Genomic DNA, 24,066 nt, shown 5'->3' on the forward strand with positions numbered 1-24,066 from the left:
TGGGGTGATGTTGGCCACTATAAATAAACTGTCTTCTGACTATGCCTGTGTACAGTGGTACAGACAGTATGCTAGAAATATGCTGTACATCTCCCTCTCGCGATATTTTTCCAACGAGAACACAAGCGGAAGTAAATAATCACCATGGCATGTTAGCTAGTGAGAGAGGATAAAGTAGCAAGTTAAGCGTGGGTGCGCCTTAGGTTTGACGGATAAAAATCATTTACAACCTTCAGAGTCAGTTGGTCGAACGTTAAAATATAATAGAGTTGCCCCGTCTGCATTTCCATTATAAATGCATTACGAGAGTTGAGGAGTCGTGCAGCACGTTTGGGGCCTTCTAAACCGTCTCTGGACGTATGCTAACGTAGCTAACTTAGCTAACGTTAACGCGGCACCACATATTAGCCAAAGACCACAGAAGTGGCTAGTTTCACCAGCTAATGTCTGCTATCCTTTTAAACAGATAAGTAACGTCACCCCAGCTTGCGTTAACTCTGGCCGTGGTGAAGGGAAAGTTTGACTGGATCTAAAATGATCATTGAAAACCTTGATGCCTTGAAAACATGGCTGTCTGATACCCTCGAGCCCATGTAAGTAATGTTAACATAGCTATTAGCAACACAGCTGTCCTCACAACTTCGCTTCAGTCATTCTAGCTCAGTTTGAGTTACACAAGCTAATGTTAGTTCAAACTAACACACATGCTACCCAGTGCAAGAGTGTAATTAATTACCGATAACGTTGTATTTTCTAGGCTATTTATCCACGCATTTATTTATTATTTATTGCGGTGTTCGTGTGTCTTATGTTTTTTTCTTCACAATTCCAGCTGTGATGCCGACCCTTCTGCCCTCGCCAAGTATGTTGTTGCTTTGGTGAAGAAAGACAAAACTGAAAAGGAACTTAAAGCCTTGTGTATAGACCAGTTGGATGTATTTCTTCAGAAAGGTAATTAATCCCCCTGCTTTATGAAAGCTTTACTTTGCGAGCCCTGTTTCATTAATTATGTGAACCAGCTTGTGTTATGGTTTATCTGTGTATTCAAATATTATCTTTAATATGCACTATTACCTTCTTTCAGAGACCCAGCCATTTGTGGATAAGCTGTTTGAAGCTGTTAACAACAAAAGCTACCTCCCGCAGCCAGAGCAACCATCTTCTCTAGTCAAAGTTGAGAAAGATGAGCAGAAAAAAGATGAGGTAATCCTCTTATAATGTCAAGAATAGCTGACTGAAGTTCCTGAATACTGTAGTTCCATCACATGTGCACTTAATAGTACCAAACAATGTGGAAGACCTCTCATGTCAGTGGCCATTTTAGATAAACAACATCTATTTGAAGTTATTTTTTTCTTTGTTCAGACAAATCGAGAAGAAGAACGGGACAAGAAATTTTCTCGGCGAGTGAATCACAGCCCCCCGCAATCAAGCTCCCGCTACAGCAGAGATGGCAGGTGTGTGCAACTGCCTGTTTCCACTTTTTCTTTTAACTTGTATTTACATTCACTAATTATCATGTCTCTGTTTACCCAAATTATTAGGAGAGGAGATGATCGTAAGAGAGACGACCGCTCCAGGAAGAGGGATTATGACCGCAACCCTCCAAGGAGGGACTCATACCGTGATCGCTACAATCGCAGGAGAGGCCGCAGTCGCAGTTACAGTCGTAGCCGCAGCCGGAGTTGGAGCAAGGATCGCACCCGAGACCGCGACAGAGAGAGGGATAGAGATAGAGACAGGGACAGAGATAGAGATCGAGATCGCAGCAGGAGCCGGTCACACAGCAGAACTCGGTCTAGAAGCAGGAGTAGAGGTAAGTACCTGATTTATGTATCTAAAATGATCTAAGGCAATCTACACATGTTTTGTAAACTCAAAGATCTCATGGTTTCCAGATATGTGTTTGTCTAATTTAATATAGGGTGTATTGGGTTTTCTTCTGCATTAATTTAACTGTTCTTGTGTATGAATAATATAATTTTTTTTTTAGAATTAATTACCGTATATTATGTTGTATCAGCATTGAGCCAAGCATTTGGAACTGACACATCCCAACAGTGATAGCAACGCAGACAGCTGATTATAAGTAGACAACATAGACAAACGATGACTAGATATAAAGGAATGGATCAACCAAGGATAAAAACCATGGAAACAAGATTTACAATTTTGTAATGTGCAAGCAAGTCTAGTTTCTCACAGGTATACATGCCACAATGACAGTTAATTTACTATAATACATGGACATTCTTGTCTATTCGCAGAACGAGAGCCTGGAAAATTGAAGTATGATCATGATCGAGTGGACAGGTCAGAGAGTGGTGATGGTTATACTCCAGCAGCCCTGGTCTCCACTGCAACCACTTCACACTTCCCTGTGCCAACACTGAGCAGCACCATTACAGTTATTGCCCCCACACATCATCATAGCAACAACACCACAGAGAGTTGGTCAGACTTCCGCCCTGGGCACCCTGTGGATCGTGCCCTTTTTAGTAGGGGGCCACCCCCTCAACAGAGGAAGCGATGCCGTGACTATGATGGTAAGGAAAGCTGATTGAACTTTTTTTTCCATTGAAAGTGTGTACATTGGTTGTTTTTAAAAATTATTATTGTTGTAGTTCTGCGAGTTTGATGTTCTACATGTCTGCTCTCTTTTCCAGAAAAGGGCTTCTGCATGAGAGGGGACATGTGTCCTTTTGACCATGGAAGTGACCCAGTTGTAGTGGAAGATGTCAATTTGCCCAGTATGCTTCCCTTCCAACCTCCACCAATCCCAGGTGTGGACCCACCACCGCCCCCAGGCCTCCCACCACCACCACCTCTCATGAACCCCCCACCTGTGAACCTACGGCCCCCTGTGCCCCCACCAGGTGCCCTCCCACCCAGCCTTCCACCTGTTGCAGGTAGGAATTCAGACATTTTTCTGAAAATCGAGGGGGGGTTTCACTGTGTAGTGCCTGATAGTTAATAACTAACATTTTTCGAATGTTTTTTTAGGATGGATTGTCAAACTTTTTATGATTTGTTGTGTTACTATAAATATTTTATTCCGAATGGGATTAAATATAAGAGCACCCCGGAGTGGATGTGAACAATTAATCTGCTTTTCCACCACAACACTTTCAGTATAGTACCTTTGAAACCCATACCTAACTCGTACCTACACATACCTAGACCCTAGATTGGTTTTGGTGGGGTTGTTACCAGGACTTTGGTACTTTTCCAGCAGTTTGGAAACAACAGACAAGACATTTCTTGGTCTTGAGAAGCTGCAGCATTTATTAACCGTCACACTGTAACCTACACTGTACATTTAACAACTTACTCCTAACCTTTTCCTCTGCTCTGCTCCATTCACCGTCACTTTCTGCCGCTCGCTCTTTTTCTCGCTTCTCTCTCTCTCTCACTTGTATTCAACCACACACTCGCTACACACATGTGGTTGTTTATTAACCTACAACAAGGAGACAACCTTTGTTTGATAAAAGGCTGCAGGTAGCAAGATAAGACTGCAAAAGGAGTGTTTGATAAATCCTACATCACAGCAGAGATGACGAGATCCTCTCTGACCATTCAGTGGTCTGCAGTGTTTTAACTCCACCTTTTAGTATCGGCTTAGCTCGCTCTGAGCCTCAACAAAGTGGTAATGAAAAAACGTCAAAATAACTGTTCAAATGTATAACGGACTGGGCTGCTTGGTGAAGACAAGGCTTAACAGTTGCATGCATAGAATTTTCAGAATTGCGTTGCTAGGAACAGCCTGCATCCTGTAAGCAGTTGCTATGAGTGAATAGGAAATAAACCCACATAGAATGTTTATGTTTAAAACTGTGAAATTGTCTATACAACAAAGCCTATCTGAAAGGTTAATTTAAAAGTATCTTAAAAAACAAGGCAAGAAAATGAGTTACCTACCTGCGTAACAGTTAGAATAACTTGTTCAGCACAGGTCAGATTTACAAAATTGGTTTGACCAGTTAGTATTTTGCTTGAACTTCTCATTCTAGATTTAGTATTTTGTTTTACTGTCTGACACAGGCCCCCCTCCTCCGCTTCCTCCACTGCAACCGGCAGGCATGGACGCTCCTCCCAATTCCATCACCAGCTCTGTTCCCACCATTGTCACCTCTGGGATGCGCTCCTCACTTCCCCAGGCCTCACTGCCACTCTTCACCTCCGGTAATGGCTGTGTGTATTTTGAAGTTACAGATTTAATTTTGTTTTTATAAATCACTGTTACTGTACCTTGCCTTGCTGTTTTTATGAGTTAAAAGTGTCCTCTCTCTCCTGACCAGACAACTATGAGACAGATGTGTACAATCCTGAGGCTCCCAGCATCACCAATACCTCTAGGCCGATCTACCGCCACCGGGTCAATGCCCAGAGACCCAACCTGATTGGCCTCACAATGGGAGAGGTGGACCAGCCACAGAGAGGTATTGTTCACATGAACTGAACCATCTGAGCTTTGAATAGATTGTCTTTAAACATGCATGTACTTTCCCTCCTACCATTAGCCTGTTGCTACTTCACAAACAAGGTGAACACCAGTATTTAGTACATGCTACTGTATTTGTGTTTTGGCCGTCTGTTTAAAAGTCCCTAGAGTTGGGATCTCCTTTTGAGCTGTGTGCTGTAGTTTCATAACTGACATGTCAGTGTTTGTCCCTCACCAGACAAGATTCCAAACAACAGTATGAGGATCGTTATGGAATCTGATTCGAGGAAGAGACCAGTTGTCTCCCATGATGGAGGCCTCCCCCCCAAGAAACCTTGGTTTGACAAGTAAGAAACCTTTTTAATGTAATATAAAAATAAGTCATAAGCTGCCTTTAAACCCATTGGTTAAGCACATTTGACGTATGTAGATGTATGTTTAATACCATCCTCACTGAATTGTCTAATCATTTCTCTTCTCTGCTCAGACCGAACTTTAACAAACCCAACCACCAGGGCTACCACAAAAGAGCCCCATTCTTTCCTAACACCAAGCTGCTGGTTCGGCAAATTCCCCCCGAGCTTAACAACATCAGCAAACTCAATGAACATTTCAGCAAGTTTGGCACCATCGTCAACCTACAGGTCTGTCCCTATGTAGTGTGATGAAAGTCACAGCTTTGTTGGAAATAGTAGTCAATAAAATATGTAATTACTGTGTAGTGCAATCAGGGATGCAGTACAAAAGGTAATATGTGAACATGAGTGAAATTTTGTGTTGTGTTTTAGATTTAATTTAATTTCTTCAAATTTGGCACAAACATCCACTTTTCAAATGCTTTCATGCACTGGTTTTTGAAGGATCATACAGTATACACAGTTACTGTGAGAGTTTGTGATGTAAGGTGAAAGTTGCATCATAGAGTTGCTCCTGTGTCCATTTGATAACCTATAACCTAACAAGGACGAGGTAAAGTTCAGATAAATCATCTAGTGTTACCTGCAGGATTTACAATATGTGTACCACTGTTAAAATAACTGTCTCACTGCACCATTTTTATTTCTTTTTACAGGTGGCCTACCAGAATGACCCAGAGGGGGCACTAATTCAGTTTGCCTCTCCAGATGAGGCCAAGCGGGCTATGCAAAGCACAGAGGCTGTCCTCAACAACCGCTTCATCAGGGTGCACTGGTTTCGTGACGATGGGAGTGATGGACAAGGCCAGGGCCAGTCTCACTCACAGCAGCAGCCTCAGCCACAGCCAGCCATGGTAAAAGATAATTTAATAACTAATAATAAAAGATAACTGTCACTCATAACATGTGGTTGTCATGAAAATGTTGGTGAAGCCGTTTAGATGACTGCATCAATCCGACACTATTTTAGTTTTTAATGCTACTGAATCTCATATAATGTTCAAATTGTCACATCACATTGTAAAATGTGACAACAGTGTTTGCACTGTTAAGCATTTTAAGAATGAAACATGAAACGCCACTTTTGCTAAAAAGAAAGTTGGAAAAGAGGGAATGACGGTCTAGGTATTAAAAAGGTCTTAAAAGTCATTAAATTTGTACTTAACAAATGTGCAGATACCCTGGTTGATGAGGCCAGCTGCAGTTTGAGTAATTTTTAAATAAAGCAGATGATACAGAAGCACCTAAAAGTTCACAACTGCAAGAGATCTGGAAGATTAAACATCAGAATTGTTGTCTGACAGTGGCTATTTTAAAATGCACTAATGAATTAATCCAGACATAATGCCTTTGTCGTTCAGGAGCCCTCAGCCACGTCTCTGAAGCAATCTGTCAAAGATCGGCTCGGACCCGTGCTCACTGGGAACTCTGAGCCCTCCCAAGATTCCAGCGTAGCCTCTCAGGTATGTGTGGGTGATGGTGTGCTTTTTCACATAAAAGAAGGTGTGTGTATAAACAATATGTTTTTTTCCCATTGGTGCAGAATCCTTCTAAAGTGTCAGTGAAGGACCGTTTGGGATTCTCTGCCAAACCAGCATCTCCTGTTGAAAAAGTAAGTGTCCACTCTAGAGTTAATAATTTTATTTTGGAATTTCTCTCCTTTCAAATTACGTAAATGTTACATGCTATCACTTTTCTCCCCTTTTCAGGTGTTTTCGACATCCATGGGCCTCACAAAGACCGTATACAATCCAGCTGCTCTGAAGGCAGCCCAAAAAACCTCAGAGGAAGCCCTGAAGAAGAAACAGGTGAGAGGAGAAATTAAGGGAATGAGGGGTGGGGAGTGGAGAGATTCAGAAGTAAGGCTACAACAGAATAATGAAATGGAAAGCAAGAAACTCAGAATCTCATCATAAGAACAGTACCTAATCATTTCCCATAATTCCTTTTACAGGAAGCTCTAAGACTACAGCAGGATGTGAGGAAGAAGAAGCAGGAAATATTGGAGAAGCACATTGAGACACAGAAGGTGAGATAATCTTGTATATTCTAGTGTCCCTATCGGCTGTGTGCATTTAGATTCTGCAACCTCTCTATACAAAATGTAAATGTCAGTGTGTGAGCTGTGAAAGAGATCTGACTCTTGCGCAAAATGCGGAGTCTCCAAGCCAGTCTTTGTGTAGATTTATCAACGGTGTTTGAAAGCTTTGTGTGGGATCTGTGATTCATTTACTGTGTGATCTTAGTCAAAGGGGTTGAAGATCATGTGTCAACATGGTATATTGTTTATGCCTTTAAAGTGACATGGCAAAAAATTATGAAACGGCTTGTTGAGTAAAATGATCCATATTTTCACCACAATTTTAAATCTTACCCTGTCTCCCATCCTGTGTGACTTCAGGCTGACAGTGTTGTTTTGTAATTATTCAAGTACTCTGGTCGAAGCAGCACAAACAATAGTTAAACCTGTGATTGTGTTTTTCTGCCCTCGTCCTCTGCAGCTCCTGATATCCAAACTTGAGAAGAACAAAGCAATGAAGGCAGAGGATAAAGCCAAGATCATGGAAACTTTGGGCATGTTAACCAAGAGCATCACCAAACTGCAAGAGGAGATAAAGGGAATATCAAGCAGCAACAACCCGCTACGCACAGCCAAGAGCAAGGCCCAGGTCAGTGCAATCCATGCAACACACAGACACCCACACACAAAAATCTATTGATTATAAATCTGATAGATTGTGATATTCTTTTGATCTTGATTTGAACTGATGGGTTTTGCTTTTCTACTGGCTTTTGATAGAAAATTGGTTGTACCTCATTCTTGCTGTTTGAATATCTCCTCACCTAGCAAGCAACTGGATTTTCTGTTTTCCACCTTACACAGTTGTCTTTGACTTATTACTTCTGACTTGCAATGTCGTCTTTCCTGATGTGAATTAATAATATGTTCAGGCACAGAAGGAGCTGCTGGATGCAGAGCTGGACCTGTACAAGAAGACTCAGGCCGGAGAGGACACTGCTTTGTTGAAGATCAAGTATACCCAGCTGCAAATTGAGGTATTGACTCTATCTTGAAAGAGAAAACTGTCCCTAAAGCTTGAAGTCAAGTCCTAAAATGCTACTTACACACCTGCCACTTGAGGGCACTTGTGCTCTTGTCACTTCAAATGATCTGTTGGAGTTTCATCTCCACAACTCTTATGTGTTTCATATCAGCCAGATATTTGTTTGACCTCTTTCCATCCCTATTTTTGTTTTCACGCAGGCAGCTAAAAGGGGACTCCTGTCACCGGGACGAGGCCGGGGGGTCCACACTCGAGGCCGTGGTGCTCACAGGGCCCGGGGAAGGGGCTCCAGAGGGCGAGGAAGAGGTGTGCCAATGCATGCAGTCGTGGACCATCGACCACGAGCGCTGGAGATTTCTGGTTTCACCGAGGCAGACCGTGTAGACTTGCTGCCACACTTTGCTGTAAGTCAGCCTAAAACTACATTACTGAGAAAAGGAGATTTGATATGGTATTGAACCAATATGACCTTTTGATTGAAGCTGTAGGTGAAAGATTAGAGGACTCTGTGGTTAAAGGGCACTGTTAGCTTCACCATTGAGGGGCTGGATTTAATGCTCGTGGGTCAGTCAGGACATGATAAATAATATTTTCAGTTGTTCTCACATCTTACTTTGGATTAAGGCTGTGTATGATGTGGTTATACAGAAACAAAAGAAAAAAATACAAATCACATTTTTTACTATATATGTAATTGGATTATTACCCCAAAGTTATAACACAAATAAGGATTTTAGTAAGAAAAACAATATAGAAATAATCTCACTTGGGCTATATTTGTACTCCCTCAATATTAAATATGCTTTGTTATATATCATATACAGTAATACCATGTGCATTGAATTATTGCTATTGTTCAGTGTTGCAAAAATAACCAACAGTGACCTCCTTGTGGTTACAACTACACACTGTAACTGACCACCAAAGGTGCAACAACACACAGTTACAGTCCAGTCTGTCTAAATACAAATTAAATGTTGTTAAAATTGCACATCTAGTACGTCCTCTGGCAACAGCCACCAGCATACACTGACTACAGTGAAAATTCACCTACATGATTAGCTCACTTTCACTCAAAGGTCAAGTTATTCACTCCTCAACCACCAGAAAAGAATACTATGACCAGCAACAGTAAAAATAACAACACAAAAAAAAAACTGATATCTACTCACAGGATGTCAGAAACACAACAAACACCATCTGACAGTTACCCAGACATGCAGCAGACATGCTTTTGTATATGTGTACCTTTTCATCTTAGTCCCCCCAGTATTCTGAATATGTTTGAGTATAAACACTGTCAATACTGCTGAGTTTAACAGCTATGATACTAGCACCAATCGTGTAATCTCAAATTAAACGTAACAGTGAGAATGAGGTAATGCAGCTGCAATATTAAAAGCAACTAGTAGAAAAAAAAAGCACTCTAACACCAAGACATGTCACTCCAAGATTTGTTTGGTAATTGTTCATTAGGCATTTGCGCCGGCAGAAGATACATAAGAGAAATGTTCAGGAATTGCACAGGAATGAGTTAGTGTGTAAAGTGACCCAAATGTTGTGTGTTTACAATTTTTAAGCAATTTGGAGAGATTGAAGATTGCCAGATTGATGAAAACAACCTGTCTGCAGTCATCACTTACAAGACGAGAGCGGAGGCAGAACAGGTGAGTCAACTATCAGCCATGAACACAGTAAAGTTTCTTTCTTTCTTGAGCTCTTGAGATTCCAAAAGTGAAAGGTATTTTCCAGTTTTTGGACTCTTTTACATTGCTTCAGCTGGAACTCCAAAGTCTTCTTGGTATTTTTATTAAGCCCATTATTTTCCCAATTCTTGACTCACCTTTTTATACTTCATAATCTCTTACTCCTCTAACCATGTGTTTTCCCCTTCTGCTCTCTGTGTTTTGACCACCTGTAAGGTGGCTCTTCATGGAGTGAGGTTCAACAACCAGACTTTACGCCTGGCCTGGCACAAGGCTGTCACGACTCTCAGTACTGCGGATGCTGATGAGGCAGAACCAGAGGACGATGAGGTTTGTGGACATTTTTTACTTTGTATACATTTATATGCTTCTCTTTATAGTACCCATGGTAGCTGATCGGGGCAGTTGCTTCTGTGCAAATTTTTCTGTAAAGATCAGAATCAGAAATACTTTATTGATCCCCGAGGGGAAACTCTTGTTACAGCTGCTCATTATCACGTCAGTGCACACAGGAATAGAAGTACTAAGCAATCAAATATAATACACTATAATGCAAGATAAATTAAGTACCAAGTGGATATAAGTATTAAATTAAAATAAATGTAAAGTACAAAGTGGGAAGTAGATTATACTTTGATGATGCGCCTTAAAGAGAGGGGGATTTCTCATTTCTTCCAGCGCTATCATTGATCCTAGAATAAAAATCCTCTAGGAAATATTTACTCTAGTGGTGATATCTGGATGTTCTCTGTTCAGATATCATATCAGAAAAGCTTATTAAATACCTATTACATGTCGTGTTACATTTTAAGAACACAAGAGGGAGCCATTACACATTACAGCAAGGATTGTCTATGTGGCTTCTGCATGGCTACTTTTACTTACTTTACGCAGCTGGTCTGTCTGCAGCATGATACTCTCAAGCTGAGAATTTAGTCCCTCTTGAGACCTTTGAAATACATGCTGCAAGTTGAGTGCTGATGATGCTCAAAATAAAAGGTCTTTCCACTTTTGTTCACTTTTTAATCATCTATAGAGAGCACTAATCTCAGTGGGTTTTTCCTCCCCCTATCAGTACCTGGAAGAGTCGCTGAGTGATGATGCATTGCTGCAGGATGATGATGAAGATGATGATGACAACGAGCCTCGCTCCTGGCGCAGATGAAGATCAGATGCGCTTCCCTGGTTGCACTGGTGTGGAAGACAAGCAACAATCCTGCAACTTCATAAAATTTCAATGCCTGTTTATAAATCAACAAGGCGCATTTCACTTTGGCTAGACTTATTTTTCCCCTCACAAATGTGTAACTGGCAGAAGAACCGTGTGCAAGTTTGATTAATTTTAACAATTTAAAAATGGTGAATTTTTTTAATGCTCTTAATGTAGAAATAGTTCTGTATTTTTTTTTTTTGTTATTTTGGTTCACAAAACACAAATAGTTTGTCTGGACTTGTGACTGCTGATCACTTAAAGACACATTTGTTGAACTGTCAGTTTAAGAAAACAAAACCTGTGTTGTAATAAAACTGAATGACAGACTGTAGCTTTTGCAGAATAGTATTAGGTTGACGGGTTTAAATGCTCATGTGTAAATATTTTATGTCTGGGTTTAAATGATTTGTATGAAAGCTTGGCTTCTCAGTTCTTGGCTTTACTTTGGATTGTACAAAAAATAAAGAATTGAAATGGTCTGTAAACATCCTGCCAAAAACAAACAAAAAAGACAAAAAAAAAAAGACAGTGTGGCAGTTAAAAAAAAAAAAAAGAACACTCCTAAAAGAGCTGAAAAAAAGACCATTTCAAAAAACAAAACCTTCCTGTTCCCCTAAAGAGCAAACTTCCTACAAACTTCCTACTTCTATCAACATTTTTTATTTTAGACCGGTAAGGTAACCTAATATATAGCACTAATTTCCATGCCAAGGTAAGAACATGTCATAATCTAATTGTATATTTCTGCAAAATCTTAGTTCAAATTACTGCCTAGCCTAACAATAATCTTTATTTGGATAGTGCGACTGATATATATATATATGAGATCTAAATACTAATGCAACAATAACTAAGAATATTTGTTTTTTTTTCTTGCAGGAGCTGTCTGTCCGCAGTGTCCAGCTACAACTCTTCAACATTTTAGACTGTAATCTTGTGTTTATTTTAACAGTCTTTAGTTGATGCCAAATGAAGTGCTGGTGTATTAAAATATAATTTTTTTGTATATTTTGCTTATTGTGTGTGATAATTGCCTGCTGCAAGTTCTTGAGCCAACTTGTACCTGTGGGTAAATGAAATGCAACAAAAACTTTATTTTAACGTATTTTAAGCTAGTGAATATTATTTTCTACATTTAGACAAAGTTGAAAAGTTTCTTAGAGAACTTGGCTTACATTACATAGTGCACTGTGCCACACAGGATAAAATGGATTCATACAGATCTCTGTGGGCAATTAAATGTATTAAAGCCCCTGAAAATGGTATAAAATATATAGTATTTCTCTATAAGACGGTGTAGTCCCTCATTCGTCCAGGAGTGTTCCATCGTAGAAAAGGTTTCAGTCGTAGTCATCTGGACACTCTTTTCAGAATCAAGACATTTCGGCTCCCATAAGGAAGTCATTCTCAATTGTGAAAATGGTCGAAAATGACCATTTTCACAATTGAGAATGACTTCCGACTGAAACCTTTTCTACGATATTTCTCTATAACATTAAGTGCTGGTGTCTGAATAAGCACAAATCAAAGTTGAACTTTAGTTATCTATTTTAGCTAACTCTTCAGCGTTTAACAATTAAAAACTCTGCTGGTCTGCTTCATCAGGACTGTGTGGGTGTGGTTATATCAGATTTTATTGACAGTGCAGGGACATTACTTTTTCCAGCTGAACCCTGCCCACTTCATACCAGTGACAAAAACAGACAAAACACAAAAATAGACTAATCTCGTGAAATACACAAGTGTTATAACTTTGGTAGAAAATAGTGTCTTCATATAGGATGCCATTGCTTATAGTGAAAGCTGATTGAGAAAACAGGTTTTCAGGGCCTGTAAAGCATTATTTTGTATCTGGCTTTCAATAAGCCAAAGTGTCAACTCATATGATGTACTTATACCACATTCATGTCATATTGGTGTTATCGTGATTATGAGCTTCGGACTTGTAAATAGCGTTCACGTCAAAGACCGGAGTTCAATTACCCAAAGTTAATGGAAAGATGTTATATTGTCAATTAACAGTATTTTAATCCTCACACGACCAACTCTGTAATCACACAATTGTTTTCATCTTCTATTATGTCTGCTTAATAGTTTTGTGTGTTGGCATCAACCTAATTTTTACAAATATTTCAGGGGTTTGTCACTTATTGTACAGTTCTTGTAACATAAAACCATTTTTACAACAGCCATCTCTCCAATGGGCCTTTTGTTATAGTAGACTTGTGTTACTGATAATATTAACAATGGCTCAGTTCTATTCAAGTGTCCCAGTAAGCCATGACAGTGTAATGGTGAGCAGCATGCACAATACCATGACCCTGAAACTGAAGCAGCTAAATTTAATTCAGCCATTACTAATTTTATTATTTGCACTTGTGCTCCTACTGTGAAATGTCAAAATGTTTTCTGTGTAAAAGGCCTATCTCTTAATTTTGAGCTGTCACTGCCTGCCCACCTAACATAGGTTAATACCAACTTTACAACTCTGTTTTGTTTCACCCTTTGTTTTCTTCAAACCCAAAGTCAATATAATTCGTGGTGATAAAAAGGGATTTTGCTTTCTGTAAGGGGTTGTTACACACCTACAGAGAGGCTCTCCACAGTACAGCTCCCACAATCCCTCAGCCTTGAATAAGAAAGGACAAATAACCCAATCAGTGTCCACCAGTTCAGTGTTCCTGGGCCACCCCTGGTGCCTGTCAGGCTTGCAGAGATAATTGTGAGAAATCAGATTTGCTCTCGTAGAATATCTGCTGTTTATCATTTAAGCCCTTTTCCCCTGCACCACCACCTAAAAATACCTTCCCTTTTCCCTCTCCGTCTCTCAGTATGGGAGTGTTAAATGCCCCCTCCTGCCGTCTCATTTACCTACTGTGGTGCCACCAAACTCACCCAAGCATCATTTGTGATCAAACAAGCTGTTGCAGTTTTACCTGCACACTTGTGTAGTTGTGTCACAAACCTATAGCTTTTATTTGTCATGTCACTGGTTTGATTGACACAAATAACCACATTTCCTGACAATTGTTTAGTAGCACTTTGTGGAACGGCTACACAAATAAATGTGTTACAGAAAATTTAGGACTGTGCCCCATGTTGTCTGTAGCCATGCTGATGTGACCAGCATGCAGGAATGTCTGAGAGCTCTGCCTGCCTCCCTTTGTGTCTCAGTGGGCAGAGGATGTGTATGTGCTCAATGTGAGCTCAGAAAATATGGGCTAACAAGTTTACAGCATCTGTGTCATCCATTATATAAATCTTTACTTTCTGATTTGTGTCAAGGAGACAAATGGCATGAAATTTTGGAATGAGCTGTAATAATGTTGAGTTTTTCTTTCTCTCTTTTGTGTATGGACTAGGCAGATGAAATTGAAAGTATGTTTCACTGGGGAAAAAAAGTATGTTCAAAGTCTGACTTTTGTTTGCTTGGAGATTAGCTGTCTGTCAGTGAAAATAATTGTAGTTTCTTTTAGAAGCCCTCAGGGGCTCAAGAAGTCGGTCATATGGATATGCAACAACTAGGAAAATGCATAACATTACACACTTCAAATGTATTTATTCAGATTCATTTGAATATTATCCCTGCATGTTCACAACACGAAAACATTGCAGCATGCCAATTAACACCAATTACCACTTAACCAATTTTGTAGAATAATACGTACAAAATTCATCCTAATGGATGGATAATGTGCAATAACACAATGTTTTGGTCACTTATCCATTTAATGTTAAGATACAGCATGAGGAAGGTGTTTCTGATCACAAATCAACAGTGACCCCTCCCAACACACTGCTCTATGCTTTCACATGCCTTGCCCCCATCGCTCCAATGCCAATTCTCTGTAAACCCATTAATATTTTATGTGATCATAGGCCTCCATAAGCAAATTTAAGTCCCTAGCAAGTTGAGCCAAGGCATGATTAATTTAGTATTCATACCCCGACAACCCTTTAAACAACACAGGGCCCCCGGCCACAAGGCACGGCACACTTTAAACAAAACTAGCAGCCCCTAAATCATAATCAGCATCGTCATTCAGGATCATTTGAGTTTGGGGACACATTTTTTTCTTGTAACACCAGCTGCAGTTTTGGTGTGGAATCAGTGCCTGTGTGAGGATGGCAGCCTCAGTTGTAAAACCTCACCAGTAGAATTTAGTGTTACATAAAAGAAATCTTTGTTATTACTCAGCTGCAAGACAAAAACACTCTTGTTTATTCTAAAACCCCTCTCCATCATCCTCAGTTTGTCGGGAAATACTACTGTATTAGACGTAACAAAGCCCTTTAACCTTGTCTGCTGACCACAGATCCCAGGTAACCCTGCTAGCAGGGAAATGCCATCAATAAATCAAAACATGGCTGCCCTGAACCTGCAGATTGCAATAAATATTCTTCAGTCCTGGTGCTGCAACCAGAGAGCTGCAGCTGATCTGTTTGCTGCTGAGAACATGGTAACGCTTGGAGCCAATACATCCTGAATTTTAACTTTTTTGTTTCAATCCCTCTGGAATATACTTAGGGCAGCTTTCATTTTATTTTGTTTTCTCGTATTTATTTTAAAAATTTTCTTGGGGGAGATATTACTCTCCTTAATGTGCAATATGTAGGCTAACGTATGTATGTTGGTTGTTTTGATTTCAGTGTTTCTCAGTATACATCCCAACAGGCCCCCAGGAAATTGAGAAATAGTTCAATTTCATTATAATATACTAATTTATATCCCAATTTGTGTTCTAGAATAAATAAGAATGACAATTCCACTCATTTGCTTTTTTTTTTTTACCACATTTATCTCACCAGTTATGTGTCAACAGTTTAGCAGTGTAATACTAAATCCAGTATGATTGAAGTAGTTACTTCATTACATGTACACATTCTGTATTATTGTTATTGTTATCAGCTAAATGTGTCAAAAGTAGAAATACTCTATCTATATATATCTTTAATGATGTAGGCCACCTGAGTCGTAGCCTCCCAGGAAGTGATGATATATGCTGCTCATTACTTTATTTGTATTATTATTTATTCTCTATTATTGGGATTGTGCCTATTCCTGGGACTTTTTGTTGTTGCTGATGTGTTGGTTTTCCTTTTGTTTCTTGTGTGAATTGCCTACATGGGCCTCTGTAGTCAACATATCTCTCAATATTCCTATTTGTTATATTACTTGATAAAAAAAAATTTGTCACAAAAATAACATAATATTGGATTATTATGTTGTATCTGGTGGAAGTGGAGCTAATAACAACTCAATATACTTTTGGGTAGTTTAATTTGTGACAATGTAACATATTATATGAGCTTATTGTATGTTTTGTGTCAAACTTTAATCTGAAAAGTAACTATAGCTGTCATACAAATGTAGTAGAGTAGATGTCTAAAGTGACATAAAATGGAAATACTCAAGTAAAGTACCTCAAATGTATACTTAAAGTGGCTATAATTGCTTCTTTCATTATAACATTACATCAAATGACAATGTGACAATGTGAAAAAGATCACTCGTAGTGCACCTATAGAGAATTATCACCTGAATCTGCAGCTCCCCTTGGGTTTACGGAGCTTTATAGAGTTTCAGTTCATTGTTTAGCTGTCTGACCTGCAACTTTCTGTTTTGGTTCACTCTCACCACTCATGGCCTGGTGAACATAGTGGAGCATTTAGCAGGTATATAGAGCCAGATATTTCTCTCAGGGGTTGGTAGAGATGAAAACCAGAGCTAAAAAGAGAGTGAATATTGGACTTATATTCGCCATGTGGCCAGAAACATGATTCCAAATGAAATAAAAATATAGAGCTGTAAATGAGCATAATAGGTCCCCTTTAACAATGGCTCTGTTCTATTCAAGTATCCCAATAAGCCATTACAGTGTGACAGCGAGTCAACATGCACAATACCAGGACCCTGACTGAAGTAGCCATGTGGAATTCATCCATCATTAATTTTATTATTTTCACCAGTACTTTTCCTACTGTGACATGCCAGTGAAAAAGGCCTGTCAATCACAGCAAAAGCTGCAAATAAGTATGGAGTAGCTTCTTTCACATATAAATTTGCATGATTAATTAAAGTGGAAACAAGTCATATGACTGGTCACTGCCTATGGCTCTCTGATGCCTTATCTGCAGTCTCCTTTTCCTTGTTAGGATGAGTGTGTGTTATTGCAGTACGTCATTCACAATCTGATTAGGCTGTACACTAACATGATCACTGTACTGTTCAACTTCATTAAAGATAATCTCTGTGCAGACACTGCTGGACACAGCAGGCCCCACCCTCTGCGCTTCCTCCTGTCATTGATTGGTGGAGTGATTTGCAGCAAGTAATCCAATGCTCTGTGACAGGTTGTAACTGAGGTTAAAGATGGCAATTTAATTATGTGTCAGAGGTCATATTAAAGACTGACCCTTGACCCGTTACCTAATCTCTGCTGATTAGTTGCAACCTTGTGTTATTGTTTGAACTGAACAATACAACAGACAAATATGAGTGCAGAATAACAGGTAATTGATCCAGGATCAGTGGTTTTCTGGGGGTCTCTAAAATGAGAATTCAAGCATCCTATCATGCCCAGCTTCTGTAGGTTGATTTCCTAGTACTGTACAGTATATGGTTTGGAAAAATACAGCCTTTACAATTTTGTACATTATTTATAAAGATGTGTGTTAACATCTTGTATTTGCAAAAATGTTTGGTAATTTAAACCTTTTATTCTTTATTATGTTTTTATTTCATTTCTGCATGTTTGTCATGTATTAATCCATCAAGAAATAAGTCTTTATTCATGAAAGAGACAAAATAGCTTCAGGTTGTCATCAAACACTGTCCTGAAGTCCTAAAACAAATGGAATTTATCTCATTTAACCATGTTAAATATTATTTTAATGAGATAAGACCTCATTTAATAGCTTGATTTAAATTTACAAGTTTAATTAAACATGCTTAGATTGAATCAGTAACACAAATCCTGTCATGGATTATTGAAACACAGTCAGAAAGCTGATGAGGTTACAGTGTCTTTATTAGGTCCTAATGAAAACACACAAACAAAAAACAAAACCACATTTATAGGCTAACATTAGAAGCCCACAGTTAGAAAGCCCTACATTACAGTAGTGTGTCTGTATTTAAGACTGTACTACTGTAATTAATATGGAATCCAAACACTCAGCATGATGATTGTTTGGCTACATGACTTTTAATTTAACACCTGAACTGGGCTTTTGTGTGAGTACTCATCCTGAATCATGCTAAAGTCATGTTGTGCTTTTACATAATCAGTGAATCATTTGAATGTACGCACCTTAGAACTTATAAGCAAGCTACTGTAGCTACTGTACTATTTCTGGGCCAGGAGCACTAAGTTCCTGGTGTCTCTGTTGGTTGCCTGGCAACTGCTCCTGGCCAAGAAATATTGAGGCAATATCCCCCACTAAAACAGCGAATTGTAGTTTTTACACTTTGGGTTTTGTATGGATTAAACAAACAAAATATAATGTCTTAATCAGTGAGCTATAAAGGTGCTCATAGTTGGATTTTGTTGTCTTCAGACAGAGTCAAGCCGAGCTGTTTCTCGGATTCCAATCTTTATGCCTAGCTAACCGGCTCCTGGCTGTAGCTTCATATTTTACGAACAAACGTGAGACTGGCCCCAATCTTTTCATGTAACTATCGGCAAGAGAGCGAATAAGCGTCTTTCCAAATTATCTACAGTGAAAGTCATTATCTCTAAGATGTGACAACTTTTTTTGTACCTTATCCAAAAACAAAGAATAGAGAGCCTGGCAGGTTAGGTCTGTTTTATCTGAGGTTGAACAATGCCATTCAGAGTAAGAATATACCACACTAGAGGTCAGTCAGTTGATTAGATTTGATTGGTACATAATAAAATATGACTCTTTGAACCATGCCTTCACAAAGGGAATTTACATTCATGGCATATCAAGGGTTTATATATTTTGAATACTGGGTGTATGTAGCAGACCTCCAGCCGCTTTGTTTTCAATATAACCCGAATGCTTCCTCACGTATATGATTTTTGTTTTTGAATAAAAGGAATGTGGCTCTGACTTGTTTATGATACTATCATATTAATGAGTACAAAGTTGTTCTGTTGTGTCATTAGGCCCCTGGGTACAAGCACCCACTAACATTTCTATAGCCAGCCACATATGCAAATGATAGGGCAATTGTAGATATACAAATATGTACCCATGGTCCACACGCCCTAATGGCCTCCCTCCCTCTGGCTAGCTCAATGGCTCATTTAGATATCTGCTTGGTTTATTATGTGAATAAGTCACGCCTGGCTTGTTACGACCCTCTAGGTTCCTGTTTCTGCTGTGTAGCTGAGATGTGTGGTGCTCAATTAGGCCGCCTGGCTAGCAGAGTTAACCCTTTGCGCCAGATAAGCTGTTTTTTTCTCAGCCAGATGGGGTTGGTACAGTATGGGGGGTTCCAAGCAGGGATCAAAAGATCAATCCTAATACAGTGCTACCAAACTGACCTCTCAGATGTAATAAAGGTGCCATCTTTCACCCTTGGGGCCTATTCAGAGCCTCCCACTGCATGAACAAACCTGGTATCTTTAAATTAGCTGACTTGCTTGCCCTGCAGGTAATTGCATTAGTTTATCAATGTTCAACACAATTTATTACTTACTCCAGCACCAGTAGGATCCTGGTGTTAATGTCCTCTGTGAGGATACAGGAAAGCAAGGTCTTTGTGTTTGAGAGTGCTTGTATGTTTATGTATCTCTTTGCAAATAAAGAAAATAAGCACAATGACACCAAGAAGTGAATTTACAGTTTTATTGACAGTGGTAGGTTTTAACTATACAGGTCTAGTCTTAATGATGGCCATGGTCTTATATGTGCATATTTGGACCAAGTTATAAACTTACTTTTCACTATACATGAGTGTACATCCATACTGCAATATGCATATTATTTATTGGTGACCTCACTATTTCCTTTGAGGTGTCAGATTAACTCTTCTTTCTCTCTTTATGTCCATCTCAGCCTTCTTCACTCTCTGGTGGTCATTAAAGCTCTAGCACTTGTTTTAAAACTTTATATGACAGCAGACTTATATGCCTTAATAGGTGCTTAAATCAGATTGTCTTTCATTACACTAAAAACAATATTACTGTCTGTACTTTTCAATGCAGTTCTCTGGCCAGAGGCTGCTGCGTGCCTCTCTCACATCTGTATGCATTATGGATCTGTCTGAGGTAATAAACAGACCCTGCTCTTATTCCTGCTTTCTGGTATCATTATTCCTTGCACCTCAGATGGATTATAGCCCACTGTGCAACATGTAGATGAGTGGCGCTCCTCTGATTGCCTTATGGCCATCAGGCTTTGCATATTTACTGCCCATGAATCACGGTGCACAGAAAACCCACAGCAACATATTCCAATCCTCCTCCCTCCTCTTCTCTGTTTTACACTTTCTCTGTCATTCGGTCTCTTATTCTCACTTCTTTTCATTCAGCTGTTTTTCTCTCACTACTTACCCCTTCTCTACTGCACTCTTCTTTCACTTGTCTTTTCCTGTGCCTTGATCCTGCTCTATGCATTCTCAGCTGTTTAATTAAAGCATGTATTATTAATACTGCTATATCTTTTTCCATCCTTCTTCCCTGTTCATATGACTGCTACATTAAGTGTAAATTGTTTCGCTGTGATTCCCTTTTAATGTCCCTGTTATAATCAGTGTTTCTGGTGTGCGGAGGCAAGGAAGGGGAGAAAAGAGAGAGAGAAGGCGACTGAGATCATAGGCTTTTACTGTAACTCACTGTTTGATGTGTAGCTTGCATACTACAGGCCCTGTAATTAGGTCTGTTTTACAAGTCAAATGTATATGGTACCAATCTGCAAAATATGAGATTAAAAAAAGAAAGTTGTCAGATGTGGTCACCAGAGTCAGCAACATCTGACATAGTGTGGTGTGTTGGCTGTCTCTGCTAAGCCCGAGGGAAAGAGCAGCACACTCAGTGCTTACAGCCTTGTTTTATAACTGCTACTCATTGTACTGTGAAAACTGAACATAACCCTGATTTATAGACCTGCATGATTTGGAACAATCTGAGTTTGACATTTTGTTGCTAAGAATTGTTAAAATCTCCCTTTTGGTTTTAACAAGACATAGCTGTCATACCTTGCCCTTTCTCTTGCCTTTTAAAAAAAGGTCAGTTCACAAAAAATGTTTAAAAAAACAAACAAACAACAAACCCATTACCAATAGTTTTAATATTATTATAGGTTTTGAGATATCTAGATTTCTCCTTCCACTTCACTGCAATGGTGGTGAGATTTCATTTGTGGTGCTCACAGCATTAAAACATTACATAAAAAAAATCTAAATTAACTTCTCTTTCCAGAGATAGCGGAAAGAGATCGCATGGATGGCAATGTTGGCCTGCCGGTTGGTACTTTGGTCCAGACTGAAATATATAAACGACTGCTGGATGAATTTCTACAGCCGTTCATGGTGTCCACAGGATGACTCCTCATGACTTTACTGATCCTCTGACTTTTCCTCTTGTGTCACCATGAGATTGACATTTGTGGTTTTGAATGAAATTTTGCAACAACCATTGGTTGGACTGCCATGAAATTTGGTACACACATTCATGTTCCCTTCAGGAGGAATAATAATAATAACGTTGGTGGTCTAAAAGTTTCATCTAGCACCATCATCAGGTCAAAATTTTATTTTGTCCGATACTTTGGTTTATGATGAAATACCTGAAAAACGAATGACATTCCCATCTGCCTCAGATTTACTTGTGTGTTCAGTGTTAACTAGTAACTGTTAGCATGCTAACATGTTAAATTAAGATGGAGAACACGGTAAACATTATACCTGCATGTTAGCATTAGTGTGAGCATGTTAACATGCTGACATGAGCATTTTTAGCTCAAAGTACCGCTGTGCTATGTACAGCCTCACAGAGTTGCTAGCATGGCTGTCGACTTTTAGTCTTATTTAAATATATTTTTAGCGCTGTGTGCACCACAGATGAAACTCCATTCGCTTCCATTGTAATGGACTGGTGGCAGAAATCTCAGATATATCTCAAAACCTGGGCAAAAAAAACGAACTAGAATGGCTAATATCAGTGGAGTGGATGCTTTTTAGTAAATTGGGGGAACTGATCCATCCAAAGTGTCATCAAACCTTATAGAGAGTTTTGCGAATGAAGCACTGAGCAATGTGTATTATTAGCTCGTGATATATCTGTCCCCTGCCAAAGGCACTTTCCTCTACCCTCCTCTAACCATCATGTCTAATGAAATGGTGTTGATGCTTTACCATTTATCAGTCACAGAGCGCTTGGTCCACCATTATTGATTTGAGAAGGCCAATTGGCTGGGAGGGTGCTGTAAACTGGGCGATTTAAAACCTACATCCTTCATTGTCACATGATGGGTGCAGAATGAGGTTGTAAGAGGCCGAATGAGTGTAGTGGCAATAAATAAAGGGAACGAAATATAGTCTGGCAGACAGACAGAGGCTGTCGATAAGACTGGCGTCTCTGATGTCCTCAAAGTGATCATCAGAGCAGGGATGATTAGCTGTGGTGTAAGGTACTGTTAAAGTGTGGTGCTGGGACGTTTCCTCCTTGTGTCTGGGCTCTTTGGAGAGACAGATGCTGTGCATGAGTAATGGCACACCTATCATGTCACATAGCGCCGGCCTGCTCCATGTAGCGAGTAGGTAACAGGGAAAGAGTGTGAGGGCCCGGTAATATCGTAAAACAGTGTTTAAATATTTTAATTTCATTTGTCAGAGGGGCCCCTCCCTTGCACTCCATTACCCTGACAACCATCCTTCATCAGCTGAATGAGTGCATTATTCATTAGCACTAATTATTTTCACATAACGTCTGCCCCGATATATTTAACCTCCACATTACACCCGGGATAATGGCCTTGTAAAATTGAATTGCGAGAAAGAAGTGGAGTTGGAAAGCTCATTTAAAGAACATAAGAGGGAGGAAAAGGAGTGAGGGAGGTGCAGAAGGGTTTTTGAAGCAGCTGGAGTGGGGGGTTGACAGGAAGAGTGTTGAGCACTTTGGGATATGGAGCCCCAGAAGTGACGGGACATTTGTTCCTGTCTCATTTGCATGCTAAGAGAAGAGCCCGGTGGTTCTCTGTTGTGTTGAAGAGATACCTAAATGCCCTGTGGGTTGAAGGTGCCCTCCAGCCATGGAGTTAAGATTAGCTCTCCCTGACCTGACACATGACCTCAACCATTAATATAAAAACACAAGATCTGGGACAGCAGGAACAGAGAGCAGACAGCTTTTACCTTGCTTTCCCTGACTCCATCTCTGCTGTCTCCATCTTTACCACTTCTCTTCCCTTGCCTTCATCTCCGCTTGCACCTCAGTTTTCTCCTTCCTCCACTTAGTCTTCCTTTTCTTTCATTTGCTTTTTATTCAGCTACTTACCTGCAGAAGCCCCACCGATGATCGACATGAGGTTGAATCACCCACTCAGGCCTCTGCTCATACTCGCCGCTGGGAAGTACGGACGTTTTCCACACGGACAAACTTCAAAACAAACTGAGACAGACATTCACAAGCATGCAAACTTTTGACCTAAACGGGGCTTGCTGCTCCACTTGCTTTATCTCTGTTCTCTTCTGGGCAAGAGTTGTGACCCTGTGCCAATAGCTAAGCCAAACTCTCACCCACGCACAAATACACACACACATACGCATGCTGAAATAAACACTTGCACACACTCACATGCAATAGATTTCAGGCACGAGCAAACTGCAAACAAAAGTCGAGAAAACTGCAAATGTTATGTTGTGAAACATCTTAGCTGTACAGCGAGCTTGCCATATATTTTGAGTAAAATATATGTGGTAACACTTTACTTTATCCCCTCCTATTTAGCATTTAGAAGCACTATTTAATAAATGGTTTCTAACACACTATAATGTAGTTGTAAGCATATATAAGTGTTTATTAATATATTTTTCAACAACTATAACTGGGCTGAGGCTGAGGCTGGTGTATAAACAGATAATGAATGACATTATAGTAAAACACAGTTGTAATAACGTAAAAAATGTCTTAATAGGATACGTTTTTTAATCTAATTGTTGACAAATACTGTACATTAAGGAAGGAAAGGAAAGGAAATTGTTACCATATGTTTTTTTTCTGCAAATGTATAAATGATCACAGTTGCA

At 39.6% G+C, this 24,066-nt stretch overlaps 1 protein-coding gene across 1 annotated transcript; it reads left to right on the plus strand.

The window, feature by feature from the left end:
* Window positions 1–105: 105 nt before the first annotated feature.
* Window positions 106–11,850, plus strand: rbm26 (RNA binding motif protein 26). The gene is made up of 22 exons (XM_044204810.1): window positions 106–593; window positions 833–951; window positions 1,085–1,203; window positions 1,366–1,457; window positions 1,545–1,816; window positions 2,268–2,546; window positions 2,667–2,909; window positions 4,045–4,185; window positions 4,302–4,442; window positions 4,683–4,791; window positions 4,932–5,088; window positions 5,517–5,714; window positions 6,222–6,323; window positions 6,404–6,472; window positions 6,570–6,668; window positions 6,815–6,889; window positions 7,362–7,529; window positions 7,813–7,917; window positions 8,126–8,329; window positions 9,506–9,592; window positions 9,848–9,961; window positions 10,707–11,850. The coding sequence occupies exons 1-22, from the start codon at window positions 535–537 to the stop codon at window positions 10,794–10,796; spliced, it is 3,042 nt and encodes a 1,013-aa protein (XP_044060745.1). The 5' UTR covers window positions 106–534; the 3' UTR covers window positions 10,797–11,850.
* Window positions 11,851–24,066: the final 12,216 nt, after the last annotated feature.

Source organism: Siniperca chuatsi, linkage group LG1, assembly GCF_020085105.1.
Source record: "Siniperca chuatsi isolate FFG_IHB_CAS linkage group LG1, ASM2008510v1, whole genome shotgun sequence".
In the NCBI taxonomy this organism is placed as follows: domain Eukaryota; kingdom Metazoa; phylum Chordata; class Actinopteri; order Centrarchiformes; family Sinipercidae; genus Siniperca; species Siniperca chuatsi.

Bases quoted from the DNA above. Each gene is read 5' to 3' on its own strand.
- rbm26 (XM_044204810.1), top strand. From the start codon at position 535: ATGATCATTGAAAACCTTGATGCCTTGAAAACATGGCTGTCTGATACC. The intron at 5,089-5,516 runs GTCTGTCCCTAT...TTCTTTTTACAG, and splicing joins GCACCATCGTCAACCTACAG to GTGGCCTACCAGAATGACCC. The intron at 7,918-8,125 runs GTATTGACTCTA...GTTTTCACGCAG, and splicing joins ATACCCAGCTGCAAATTGAG to GCAGCTAAAAGGGGACTCCT.